At 30.8% G+C, this 14,453-nt stretch overlaps 2 protein-coding genes across 3 annotated transcripts; both read right to left on the minus strand.

Moving 5' to 3' along the window:
- Window positions 1-4,201: 4,201 nt before the first annotated feature.
- On the minus strand, window positions 4,202-5,725 carry LOC148550281 (MLP-like protein 43). The gene is made up of 2 exons (XM_016311916.3): window positions 5,424-5,725; window positions 4,202-4,786 (listed from the first exon to the last, which is right to left on the minus strand). The coding sequence occupies exons 1-2, from the start codon at window positions 5,608-5,610 to the stop codon at window positions 4,515-4,517; spliced, it is 459 nt and encodes a 152-aa protein (XP_016167402.1). The 5' UTR covers window positions 5,611-5,725; the 3' UTR covers window positions 4,202-4,514.
- A 2,845-nt stretch (window positions 5,726-8,570) lies between these two features.
- On the minus strand, window positions 8,571-9,825 carry LOC107609865 (MLP-like protein 43). Of its 2 annotated transcripts, none has more exons than XM_016311915.3 (2): window positions 9,641-9,825; window positions 8,571-9,108 (listed from the first exon to the last, which is right to left on the minus strand). In XM_016311915.3, exons 1-2 carry the CDS (start codon window positions 9,774-9,776, stop codon window positions 8,837-8,839), a joined length of 408 nt encoding a protein of 135 aa, XP_016167401.1. In that variant the 5' UTR covers window positions 9,777-9,825; the 3' UTR covers window positions 8,571-8,836. The 2 variants fall into 2 exon arrangements, with proteins under 2 accessions (XP_016167401.1, XP_016167400.1); XM_016311914.3 differs by having other exon boundaries at window positions 9,590-9,825.
- Between the last annotated feature and the right edge of the window lie 4,628 nt (window positions 9,826-14,453).

The raw sequence follows: 14,453 nt of genomic DNA on the forward strand, positions 1-14,453 counted from the left end.
CCTAGAGGTCGACTTGGAGATACAGGGGTTTACTTTGTGGTTTGACTTTTATTTTGGGTTGTATATATATAATCATATACTCTGGCCGGCCTTAGCTTCGCAGGTCGAGTCTGGAGCTTGCTATCTAAGTTTTGGAACTCTGATATGTATATATGTTTTCAGCTTCCTTTTGATTTTTCCTGTCCGTTTTACGTATATCCATGCGAGTGTGACACGATTTCCTGTTTATCGTTTTTGATTAGCTTATCCTTCAAGGCTCCTAGATATGACTTCATCCAACTATATCTATGTACATATCCTTTTCTTTTAGAAGTCGTAATACCTTGCCACCTCTGCTTTACGACTTAAGCGTAAGGCCCTGTGTGGTAGGGTGTTACATCTATTATCTGTGAGGTCCTTCTCAAAACCGTTTATTATTAGTACTAGACTCATCAACCAACTCCCTTTGATCTTACTACTCTTCTTTTCCTGTATTGTAAGCAAATCCACCACCATCATTATTATCATCATGTAATACATCATTGCTCGTCATTATTAATTAATTGCCTCTAAATCAAGCTTCTTTCTAATACCTTTATATATAAATTAATTCCTCACTTATCTAAACCCTTGTGGCTTGCGAGACTTGTTTGTGGATATGCCTAATAGAACAACCAGAGGAGATCAGAGGTCATGCAAAACTTCATGTGTTTTCTTTCTTCTTTTTTTCTGTCATGTGAATTTTCTGTTTGTGGAATAAAGTATGTTAGATATCAAGCTTGTGATTTATCCATGCTTACATCATTATAGCTTCATCAAGATGTACCACCACTCTTGCAATGAAATGAAAAGCCTTGTTGTGAATACCAAGAATGAAATGAATTGAGTTATTTAGTAAAGAAACTCTTCCTCTATTTTTGTAGCATGCGTCTGAGAGTGAAAGAAAAATGTATAACTATGTTATATGAGTGGTTTATGACTTTATGTGAGTGATATTGATATTGAAGATAATTAACTCATGAAAGTGTGTTTTTCATGATTAACTCATTCTGTGCTTATTAATAAACTTTAAACTATAAATCAATTTAAAGTAATCTAAACATACACTTTTAAGAAAGATGTTAGCATACATTTTACCGCATTTAGTAAAAATAATATGAAACGAAATTGGACTATGAAAAATAAGAAAAATTCTTTCATGAGTAAGGGAGTGGAGAGGAATACGAACATTTAATTTGATTGATCAATAATTAATAATGATGAGGAAGTCTCGAGCATGTGGCAAGGACAATGATGAGGACAAGAACAACAATAGTAAGAATAAGCTAAGGAAGGAATTATGGTCACTAGAAGAAGATGAGAAGCTCATGAAGTACATGATAAACAATGGATAGTGGTTGTGCGAAGCCGCGAAGAGAGGTGGCTGACGTTAGCTCCATGGACTGCGCGGCGGTGGCGGTGGCTGACGAAAGTTGTGCCAGAAGCTCCAACTACTGCACTGTTGCTTTGTGTTTTGCACTTCTGCTTCTGCGTGCTAGAGAGGAAAGGCCAAGAAGGGTGCTTGCAAATGTTAGGCACTAGGGTTCACAAGTCACAACCAAGCTTCAATGCACCATTTTTGAATTTTCATTTTTGACCCATTTCAAAAATCGTCCGGTTCACAGTTCGGTTCGATCGATCGATTCCCAGTCGATTCGGTGGTCTAATGTCAGTTTTTAGATTTTGCAGTTTTTACTTCTAATCGAATCGTGTTTGGCATCAGTTCACGGTTCAACTGGTTCGACCGATTGGTTCAAACCAATTTTCAGAACCTTGGGTTAAACTACTATAACATATTCAACATTCTATAATCAAATGGCAAAAGAAATTTTGGGAATTAAAAGATAATCTACCAATACAAGAAACACCATTAAAATCGACGGCCAAATCGATGGCAAAATCGATGGCAAAGGTGGTCGCTATTAAATTTGTCAATTTTTCAAAATTCTAATAAAATCGGCGGCTTGCCAGACCGTCGATAATAATTCAATAAAATCGACAACATTTCCGTCAATAATATGAGTTTGAGAATTTTACCTGCTTAATAAAATCGACAAATTTGCCATTGATATTATTATATAAAATTGACAATTTTTGTCGATATTTGATTTATTAAAATTGACAAAACAGCCGTTGATATAATTATTAAAATATCAACAAGCATGTCATCAATTTTTTTATTTTTTTTGTCTATTTTAAATTTAAAAAGTGACAAAAATGTCGTCGATTTTAATAGCCATATTTTTTATTTTTTTTTATTTAAAAAATAATAGACAATTAATGCAAATAAACTTTTAAATATTGAAAAAAAATTATACTAAATATTAGATAACGAGATAACTAAACTTTTAAATATAAAAATAAAATTTGTACTAAATATTAAATAATCAGTTTACAAATTTATTAAAATAATAATAATCCTCTAATATAAAGATTTAAGACATCATAAATATGATCATTCTATAGGCTATAGTATATATAAACAGAATTACTTCTCCATTCTTAGTTGAGATTAGACATAATTTCATTTATTTTCATTTGCATTTCTCAAAAGCTTGTTCTGCAACTTCACACTTCTCAGCATTATCCCGGATCCAATTCTTGTCTCTATCTCAAGCTCTCTAAGGAGTTATGTCGATGATGTTGCTGCTTCTTATTTTGGCTTGCACCACTCTATTTTTTTCATTATCGAAATGTAAGAAGAAGCAAAGCAAGCTACAAGCTTCCACCAGAACCTTCTCCTCAATCTTCCCATCATTGGAAACCTACTCCAACTTGAAAAGTCAGATAAACCTATGACATACTACAAAGTAAATAAATTCAATGCAAAGTCTACCTTATCTTTTGATATAGATACACCGTTGTGTTATGAACTATACCATAGGCAAAATATACATTATAAGCACTATCACAAGCAAAGGTTTATATTGGAGATCTTGCAAACGGAAGCTTCAAGGAATTGTCTATATTGTATGCTATCATATGAAAAAATTTCATAGTGTCTATGGAGACTCAAATCAACCTTCATTGATGTTAGAAATAAGAGACTAAACTAGAGAAAGAATTTGTATATTATTGAGTGTGTTCAAGTTGTGTAGAATGATACATTATAGAACAGTATTTATAAGTACTAAAAGAATCGAAATAATAAAGACGTAATATCCTATAATAAATATTCAGATATGCTAAATAATGCTAATTGATCCTAATGATATTCTAACATCCCCTCATCATTTACTGGTGTATAGATATGGAATGTGAACAACCATATCATGTTATAGTATTTGATTGAGTTGGTTAGACATACACATCCAATACGTGGCCGGTTCTGATCCAAATAAAAAAGCGTCTTTGCCTCCTCTATCAATTGCTTCCAGCACATCATCTTGTGTCAATGATTTGGAATTGGGACTATCTATAGCAGTGATTGCATCAAGCATGGAACCTGCTAAGTTTCTTGATCACAAGTAGGCAGTGTCCTCCTCAGCCACCAGAGGTATTGAAAGGAACAGCTTGTTTAACTCTATGTTTGTAATAACACAAGATATATCACCAAGGTTTTCTGATTAATTTATGATAAATGATTTCAAATGCAAGTGTTGTTACTCAGAAAAACCAGGTTGGTTATATAAATATAATTGTATTGTTATAACTATTGTTAAGATATAGAGTGACTAATTCGCCTCTCTCACTATACAAGAAGCTATTGATGAATCGCATCCCATCTTCAAAATTTTTTAGTGTGTTTCTCTCCACGACGATTTTACATATAGAGATGGAGATAGATATAGAAATGGAATAATGTTAATACCAAAATTGATGAGAGCCTGAACTCCAAAATCTGCGACGGTGACGGGAGTCTGGTCATTTTTTTTATGAACATTGGCGTCAGTCGAAATCAGAAATGATTTCACCTGCAAAGTGTTGTTTTAACAAAACATTTTGACGTTGAAGACTTATAAAGTGATAAAATCTATCAGAAATGTCAAAGTGTCTGGAATCTAAAATTCTTTAAAGACCAATTTAATGTAATATAAAATTAAACCTAACACATAAGGCACACATAATAATAGATAAAAATATGCCAATAAATTATAGCTCAAATGGCATAGTCTCCCCATACTAAATTAAGAGGTTGCGGGTTCGAGTCTCCTATCTTTAGTAAAAAAAAATAATAATAATATATAAAAATATCCTTTTATTATACATAACTCGATACACTCAACAAGAAACCATTAACATACATGAAATAAGTTAACTCCATTCCAATAAAGGATGAATTAACAGTGATGAAGCAAATATTAATGAATGTCCATGATTGCACTATTGAGTTATTTAGATAAACACACACTTAACCTCAAGCCCAAAACGTTAACGTAACACAACATAAATTATTATTCATTATATATATATATATATATATATATATATATATATATATATATATATATATATATATATATATATATACACTTTAATTATAATGTTTGGGAGAGCTATGCCTTGTGAAGATGGTCACCAACTTCTATAGTACTCTTCTCTAAAAATTCCAAGTAGCCGTATGGACTTTTAACATCCTCATTGATCTTCTCGTATTCAATAGTCCATTTAACACTAGCACTTTCGTTGTTTGTCTCAGTCACTTGAACATTGTCCTTAAAGAGTTTGTAGTTTTGACCGATATCTCCATCAAAAATGCTGTATTTAATCAACTTCTTCTCTTCATCGATGGCTTCAATTCTCTCTTTGAATGTAATTACCTTACCATCTATTATTTTACACAATAAATTAGTTAATTAAGATAAATAACCAAAGATAAAGAGATATCTTACTTCAAAAAATAAGATTATAACCAAAGCTTTATCATTTTAAGTTGAAAATTTTATTATTAATTATTTGTAAGAAAATTTTGATTATTTTAAATTGTAAAAGATTTTATAAAATTAAATATCAAAATATTAATAACATAATCAATATTTTCATACAAATTTTAGTAATTTTACCATATAAAAATATTGTCTTTATGTAATCTGAACAAAAAAAAAACTCATCTTAGGAATCACTTTTTAACTAAACTAAATTAAACTAGATATAAATAATCCCATCACATAATTAATTATATAAAAAATTGAGGAATGCTAGGCGCAGCAACTTTTGTAATTCGTAGCCATCAAATAGCCATCAATGATGGTTTTAATGGTGTGAGATTGGTGTGAGATTTCATCCAATGGCTCACTTTTCTTTGTTGGTTACATGTTGGTCAGAATTTAATAAAGTTATTGCCCCTAGACTTTTTTATTAGAAAGACGAATTTCATCAATCTTTTAGCTTTTCTAGATGAATCTCTCATTTACAATTAAAATAATGCAAATATAATTTCTATTAATGAAATAAAGCTTAATTACCTACTAGACAAGTCCAATTTTTGACCGAATCAGTGCAGTGCCAGTCATCACCTTCGTGCAAGTTGGCTCCATGGACTCTTTCACAAATGTTTTGGATATTGTGGAATTCTTTTGCCAAGATGTGGAAGAACTTTGAAGCTGGTACTTGGATCACAATTTCAACACTAATTTTACCAGATATTGCCATGTTTCAAGAAAAGCAAATAATTAATATGAAGCAAGAGATAATGTAGAGATAGAGATCACTAGATCTAGAATGAGAGGTTGTAAAACAAGTTCATGCCTTATGGAGACTTATATAGAAAAAGACTATGTTGCCATATCAATCATTGATTGAAGAAAGATTTTTAGCTATAAGTAATTATTTATGTGCATCTATTTTAGATTCATTAAAACGAGTTGTGATTCATAAGTCGACTCAGTTCGCCTGTAAAAGCGGGTGATGAGTCAAGCTAGCTAGTAAAATCATGTCTTATTTAAAAGTGGGTTAATTTAATTCTGTTCAAATAACTAATAAATTAAATAATTAAGTTCAAATCGAGTAAATACGAGTTAGTTCGTCTATCTATTTTTTGTTATTTGGTATATTAAGTTTAAGGAATTTATATTATGCACTTTGCTATAGATTTATTAACTATTCTTTAGATTTTAAATAATTTATTATCAAAGTATATGAATGTATGATATTTTTTATTTGTATGGATATTAAGTAAAAAATTGCTAAAATTATGTAGTAATTAAAAAAAAAGAAAAAAAGTGACACAAACGAATGTTCTTAACATACTCACTAATATAATCCTTTTTCATAAAATGATTTTCTGTTAAACCATCTTAATCTTAACAAGCTAAGTGTTCTTAACACACCCATTAATAAGATTCTATCCATATAAAGACATGAATTATATTCAATGAAATATTGAGAACAGAAGATGAGATTTGGCACTTGAATGCTGCTCCCCCACCCCTATCTACAAAAATATGATTGAAGGCTTTCTGATCTTACGATGCAGAATCTAGAACAAATAAAATCACGCGTGCTGGCCCCTTGTTATGTATTATTATATTGCCATCTCAATTATTGAAGCTGATGGGAGCTTTCAAATGTTTAGGCTTCACCCCCACTAAATCCGCCACTTCACTCTTCACAAATATCACAACCCAGTCCAGACTTTATGCTCTTGTCTACGTCAATGACATCATCTTAACTGGTGATTCGAGCTCAGATATTGATCAGGTTATTCATCAGATGAAACTCAACTTTGCTCTCAAAGATTTGGGGGAATTACATTTCTTTATTGGTGTGCAAGTGACAAAGATAATAGATGGAGGTTTGATTCTAACTCAAACTAAGTATATTCAAGATATTCTAAAGAAAGCAGGGCTGAAAAGCTGCAAACTTTGCAAAACTCCCTTGTCATCTACTCTGAAACTCATTGCAAATGGAGGTATCCTCTTTGTATTGAAGTGTGGTTGGTAGCTAGCAATACCTCACCATGACCAGGCATGAAATTGCATACTCAGTTAATAGAGTGTGCCAATTTATACAGTCACCATCAGAAGATCACTAGAAGGTGGTGAAGTGAATCCTTCAATACCTAAATGGAATCCTTCATCATGGTTTACATTTGAAGAAAGGAAAGAATTTGCCTATCCTTACCTATAGTGATTCAGATTAGGGAAGTGACCCTGACGACCAAAAGTCTACTAGTAGTACCTGTGTCTTCCTTGATCTCAATCCAGTTTTGTGGTCCTCTAAGAAGCAAACTGTTGTAGCGTGCTCTATTACTAAGGGAATGCAAAGTATCGATCCGTGGCATTGGCAGTGGCTAATATGATCTGGATAAGGAACTTGCTGGCTGAGCTACAATGTCCCTTAAGTACAACTCCCTAGCTCTTTTGTGACAATCAAAGTGATGTGTTGTTAGCTGTTGACCCAATTCTTCATTCTAAATCAAAACACTTTGAGCTAAATCTCCATTTTATCAGGGACTATGCAGAAAAATGCACCATTTGAGTCAATCATATATACCAGACTCAACTCAAGTTGTGGATGTTTTTACTAAAGTCGTTCCTTCCTTATCGTTTTTTGACTGCAGAGCCAAACTCAAGGTTGCAGCCTCACCAACCTTGAGTTTGAGGAGAAATAACAGTGTATATGAGTCCACAGTTAGTTATACTCAGTTGCTATATATAGTAATAGTGTAATTGTATTTTGTAAGCTGGTTCAATAATAGTATATCATTCTCTCTTATTTACTCTCTCCTTTCTTCTTTGAACTCTTCATCATATTTAAGACTGATATCTTTTAGACAGGGACATATGGCGCGGGTGGAGGCTTCGGTCCCAACTTTAAAAAAAAAAAAAAAATAATAGTAATAAGTTATTAAGTATGATTTAATTTTTTAAAAAATATATTTAATATTTAGTTTAATATAAATAAAAGTTCAATTTAATCTAAATATTAATAATTTCTAATATTTAAAAAGTAAGTAACAATATTAAAAAAATCTGAAGAGATATTATTATTAATATTTTTTAATTAAATAAAAATTTTCAAATCCTATAAAGTGAATTTTTTTACTTTTTGTGAGTATCTTTCTTGATTCATTTGGTATTAATTCTCTCTGTTTTAACTACTACAACTGAGAGATCTTTTTCAGTTAGAATATTGTAAAAAATAACTCAGAAACAAAATAAAAGATGAATTTCTTGCTAATTGTCTTTTAATTATATTGAAAAGAAAATTGCTGAAAATTTGACACAGATTCTATTATCGATGAATTTTATGATACGAAAAATCAACTACTTCGCTAATAAAAAGTACATACATATTTTTTGTACTTTAAAATATATTCTCTATCGGTATATTTTTGTAATACATTTTACATTATATAATTTTTTACATAATTTTTTAATATTATATGTATTATTGGTCCCCATGATAATATTTCTAAATTTGTCTTTACTTTTTGAGTTATTATTTTTGGATAGAATAGCAGTTAAACCGTTGAAATAACACAAAAAAATGACGTTTGGAGATTTTTTAAAATGATAAAAATTTATTAGAAGTCAAAGTGTTTAAAATCTAAAATTATTTGAAAACCAATTTGAGTGTAATATAAAACCACCTAACACAAAAGGCACACATGAATAATGGATATAAAAATATCCTCTTAGTATACATAACTTGGTACACTCAACAAGAAACCATTAACATACATGAAATAAGTTAATTCCAATCCAATAAAGGATGAACTAACAGATGATGAAGCAAATATTAATGCATATTCATGATTGCACCACTGCGTTATTTAGATAAACACACTTAACCTCAAGCCAAACACAACATAAATTATTATTCATATAGATATAGATGATATACTTTTTTTCCTTTAATTATAATGGTTGGAGAGCTATGCCTTGTGAAGATGATCACCAACTTCTATAGTACTCCTCTCTAAAAATTCCAAGAAGCTGTATGGAGTTTTAACATCCTCATTGATCTTCTCGTATTCAATAGTCCATTTAACACTAGCACTCTCATTGTTTGTCTCAGTCACTTGAACATTGCTCTTAAAGAGTTTGTAGTTTTGACCGATATCTCCATCAAAGATGCTGTATTTAATCAACTTCTTCTCTTCATGGATGCCTTCAATTTTCTCTTTGAATGTAATTACCTTGCCATCTATTATTTTACACAATAAATTAGTTAATTAAGATCAGTAACCATAGATAAGAGATATCTTACTTCAAAAAATAAGATTATAACCAAAGCTTTATCATTTTAAGTTGAAAAAAAATATTATTAATTATTTATAAGAAAATTTTAATTATTTTAAATTGTAAAAGATTTTATAAAATTATATTGATTCTCTCTAAATATCAAAATATTAATAACATAATCAGTATTTTCATACAAATTTTAGTAATTTTACTATATAAAAATATTGTCTTTATGTAATCTGAAAAAAAGACTCATCTTAGGAATAATCACTTTTTAACTAAACTAAATTATACTAGATAAAAATAATCTCACATAATTAATTATATAAAAAATTATTAGAAAGACGAAGTTCATCAATCTTTTAGCTTTTCTAGATGAATCTCTCATTTACAATTAAAATAATGCAAATATAATTTCTATTAATGAAATAAACCTTAATTACCTACTAGACAAGTCCAATTTTTTACCGAATTAGTGCAATGCCAGTCATCACCTTCGTGCAAGTTGCCTTCATGCACTCTTTCACAAATGTTTTGGATATTGTGGAATTCCTTTGCCAAAATGTGGAAGAACTTTGAAACTGGTACTTGGATCACAACTTCAACACTAATTTTACCAGATATTGCCATGTTTCAAGAAAACCAAATAATTAATATGAAGCAAGAGATAATGTAGAGATAGAGATCACTAGATCTAATAATAAGAGGTTGTTATGGAGTCTTATATAGAAAAATACTCTATTGCCATATCAATCATTGATTGAAGAAAAATTTTTAGCTATATGTAATTATTTATGTACATCTATTTTATATCCGTTAAAACGAGTAGTGACTCAGAAATTGATTTAGTTCGCTTATAAAAATGGGTGAATCAAGTCAATAAAATCACGTCTTGTTTAAAAATTGGTCAATTTAGTTCAGTCCAAATAACTAACTAACAATAATAACAACAAAACCTTGTCCCACTAGATGGGGTTGCCTACATGAATCAAATGACGTCATTGAGTTCTGTCATGTATCATGACTACAGAGAGACCGTTTACATGTAGATCTCGTTTGATCACCTTATAGATGGTCTTCTTAAATCTTTCTCTGTCTTTCACCCTTATCCATCTTCCATCTCATCTATCCTCCTGATTGGGTATTCTGACGGTCTTCTTCTCACATGTCCAAACTATTTAAGACGCGATTCTACCATCTTTTCCACAATGGGTGCTACTCCAACTCTCTCTCTTATATCTTCGTTTCTTATTTTATCCAATCGCGTATGACCACTCATCCATTTCAACATCTTCATCTCTGCCACACTCAACTTATGTTCGTGCTCCCCTTTGGCTGCCCAACACTCCATACCATAAAGCATAACCGGTCTTATAGTAGTGTGATAGAATTTACCTTTAAGTTTTAAAGGCACTTTTTTGTCACATATAAAAGCAGATGCACTCCGTCATTTTGACTAACCTGCTTGAATCCTATGATTTACATCCTATTTAATCTCTCCATTATCCTGTATGATGCACCCAAGATACTTAAAACTTTTAACTTTTCGTAGGATGTTTTCTCCAATCTTCACCTCTATATTAGGGTTTTTCCTTCTCATACCGAACTTACATTCCATATATTCTGTCTTGCTACGGCTTATGCGCAGACTATACACTTGTAGAGCTTCTCTCCATAAGTCTAACTTCTTATTTAGGTCTTCCCTTGACTCTCCCATAAGGACGATATCATCAGCAAAAAGCATGCACCATGGCACAGGTTCTTGGATGTGCTCTGTGAGTACTTCCAAGACGAATGTGAAAAGGTATGGACTTAAGGATGATCCCTGGTGTAATCTTATACCAATAAGGAATTCTTCTGTCACATCACCTTGAGTCTTCACACTAGTTATGACCCCATCATACATGTCTTTAATTGCACGAATATCTGCGATCCTTACTCTCCTCTTTTCTAAAACCTTCCATAAGACCTCTCTTTACACCCTATCGTACGTTTTTTTCAAATCAATAAACACCATATATATATAACTTTTATTACTACGATACCTCTCCAACATCCTTCTTAATAGGTATGTCGCTTCGGTGGTGGATCTTCCTGGCATAAATCCAAATTGGTTCTCTATTACTTGTGTCTCTTTAGATTCACCAAAACTTTCTTTTACTGTTCTTCTAATAACTTCTGTCATCTCCCTCCACATCTCTTCCGCGCTTCCATTCCCATCCCACTTTGCCTCTTCTCCTACCTATCTTAGGAAGCTTCTTTACTCCTCACCTTTCATCCGTCACCACCTCGTCCTTGGGTTCTTCGTATGATGTCTTTTCCTCAACTTTTGCTCAACGCAAAAATTCATAACGAGCATCCTATATTGTGTTGTCAAACTCTCTCCCGAGATAATTTTACAATTAATGCAAAATTTCCGATCAACTCTCCTCAACAAGAAGAAGTCGATTTGAGAGTTTGTCATGCCACTCTTATAGGTTATAAAATGTTCGTCTCTCTTTTTAAAACAAGTATTTGCGATGAGAATGTCAAAGGTTGAGGAAAAGTCCAAAATAGTTTTACCCTCGGCATTGATCACCCCGAAACCAAAGCCTCCGTGAATACTTCCATACCCAGTCACTTTTCTTCCAATATAGCCATTCAAATCTCCTCCTAAGAAAATCTTATCTCTCGAAGGTATGTCTTGAACCAAACTCTCTAGATCCTCCTAAAATCTTATCTTGTGTTGTTTGTCCGAACCCATTGACGGAGCCAGAAAATTTTAAGAGTGGGGGCAAAAAAATATATATACTAAAATAAATTTTGTTAAATATTATTAATTATATAGAGATATAAAAATTAAAGAGTTAGTGAACATTTTCATTCTTAAAATACTATTCATTATATATAATTTATAAAAAAATATTTTTTATTTCTAAAATTTGAACTTAAAATATTTTAATTAAATTATAAATACCTTATTATCCTAACTAATTTTTTATACACATTTAATAATAAAAGACTAAATTAATTAGTATATTAGCGCTTAATGATACACTAATATTTATAATTTGAAACTAGAATTATATATAAATACTAAAAAAATTAAATCTGTATACGAAAAGTATGTTTATATAAAATAACAGAAACATAATTCACAATTTTTTCTTTCTTTCTTTTTAAAATAATTAAATTTATTATATTTTTTAATTTAATTTTGATATAATGTTAGATGAAAGATTTTATACATCTATTTAATTATGTATTGTAATTAAAATATTTTTCTATTACTATTTCTAAAAATAAAAAATTTATTCTAAATTAGTAAATTAATCAATTTATTTTAAAATTTTATACACAATATAGATACATATAATAGAACAAAAGATAAAAAATAGGTAATAAAAATGAATAAATCAAAAATAAAATAAAATATATAAAGTCACGAACAAAATAAAATATTAGATTAATACTTAAACTACACTTGTTTGAATTAAAATTTGTAATTGAAAATATCAAAAAGAGAAACAATTAAATTGAAAGATACATAGGGTCATGGAGAACTATATAAAAAACATAAAAAATTTAAAATTTATTTTTTGATGAAGAGAAGATGACCACTAGATAAGGAATAGAAAAAAACGTTGAAAATATAAAAATAAAAAGAGGGTTTAAGGGAATAAAGGAGTGACGACACAAGAATTAAATTTGATTAGGTTAAATAATAATTAAAATGATAGAGAAATAAAAAAAGTGAATTTGAAACTTTAGCTAATTGAGTTTAATTTATTTATAGTGGGGTTATTTAAAATTTGAAGTGGGGGCATATTATATATAACTATATTTTAAAAAAAAAAATTAAAACACTGTGGGGGCAAGTGCCCCCTCTTCTTTACTACTGGGTCCGTCCCTGTCCGAACCCACTTACGGTGCATAGGCGCTAATCATATATGAAAAGCACCTCCCTCCACCACAAGTTTGATAGAGATAATCCGATCTCCCACCCTCTTGACATTCACTATGTCCTTCTTCCACTGCTTATCCACAATAATACCAACCCCATTCCTATTCTTCACCTTTTCTGTATACCAAAGTTTGATACCGAAAGTATCCAACTCCCTAGCCTTCACACCAACCCATTTTATTTCTTATAAGCACATAATGTTAATCTTCCTTCTTGTCATGGTGTCCACCATTTCCATGGATTTTCTTGTTAGAGTGCCTATGTTTCATGTTCCAAATCTCAACCTTCTGTCACTTTGATATTTACCTTTTACTCTGTGAACTAGCTTATTTACCTTTGTCTGTTCACGTAAACACGGGAACCTTTGCTTACTTAACACTACATCCGGATACCGATACAGTGGCTCTTACTCATTTGATACCGTACTCGAGTTATACAACGCGTTGCTTTTGAGCAACGACCTAACTTTAGCACAATAATGTCTTTGATTCATGTCATAGAGATTCGGCTATGTTTTTATGCTAGTTGTCGAAGACCTAACACAACTCTCTTCTTTTATCCAGATTTAAGATCGGCTATGTACTGTAAATGTAACTTAGGCGGAGTTACTCCAAATAACTAACGAGTTAAATAAATTTAAATCGAATATGTACGAATTATTTCTTATTTATCCTTTTTTGTTGTTTGGTATATAAAGTTTAAAGAATTTATATTATGCACTATTTTTGTTATAGATTTATTAATTAATTTTTTAGATTTTAGATACTAAATATGAACGTAAAATATCTTTTATTTATATATGGAAATATAAAAAATTACTAAAATTATATAAATTAAAAAAAAAAGTGAGACGACAAACGAATGTTCTGAACATACTCACTAACCCTTTTTCATAAAATAATTTTCTGTTAAACCATCTTAATCTTAACAAGCTAGGTGTTCTTAACACACCCATTAATAAGACTCTATTCATATAAAGACATGAATTCAATGAAATATTAACAGAAGATGAGATTTAGGACTTGAATGCTGCTCCCCCACCCCTATCTACAAAAATATGATTGAAGGCTTTCTTACGACGCAGAATCTAGAACAAATAAAATCACGCGTGCTGCGTGCTGCGTGCAGCGTGCTGGCCCCTCCTAGTTATGTATTAATATTATATTGCCATCTCAATTATTGAATAGATATCATAGAAAGATTATTAGCTATGCATGTGTTGGGTACGACCATATATATATGAGGCTGTGGGCTGTGGCTTTTCCCTTTTTTCACTTTTTGTATTACTATTTTCTTCGGAGTCAAATTACTGGGAAAAAAATGTGTTACTGTTTATTAATTTAAAATAATAAAATATAACTAAG

The sequence above is a fragment of the Arachis ipaensis genome, chromosome B7, assembly GCF_059453495.1.
Source record: "Arachis ipaensis isolate K30076 ecotype BB chromosome B7, ASM5945349v1, whole genome shotgun sequence".
In the NCBI taxonomy this organism is placed as follows: domain Eukaryota; kingdom Viridiplantae; phylum Streptophyta; class Magnoliopsida; order Fabales; family Fabaceae; genus Arachis; species Arachis ipaensis.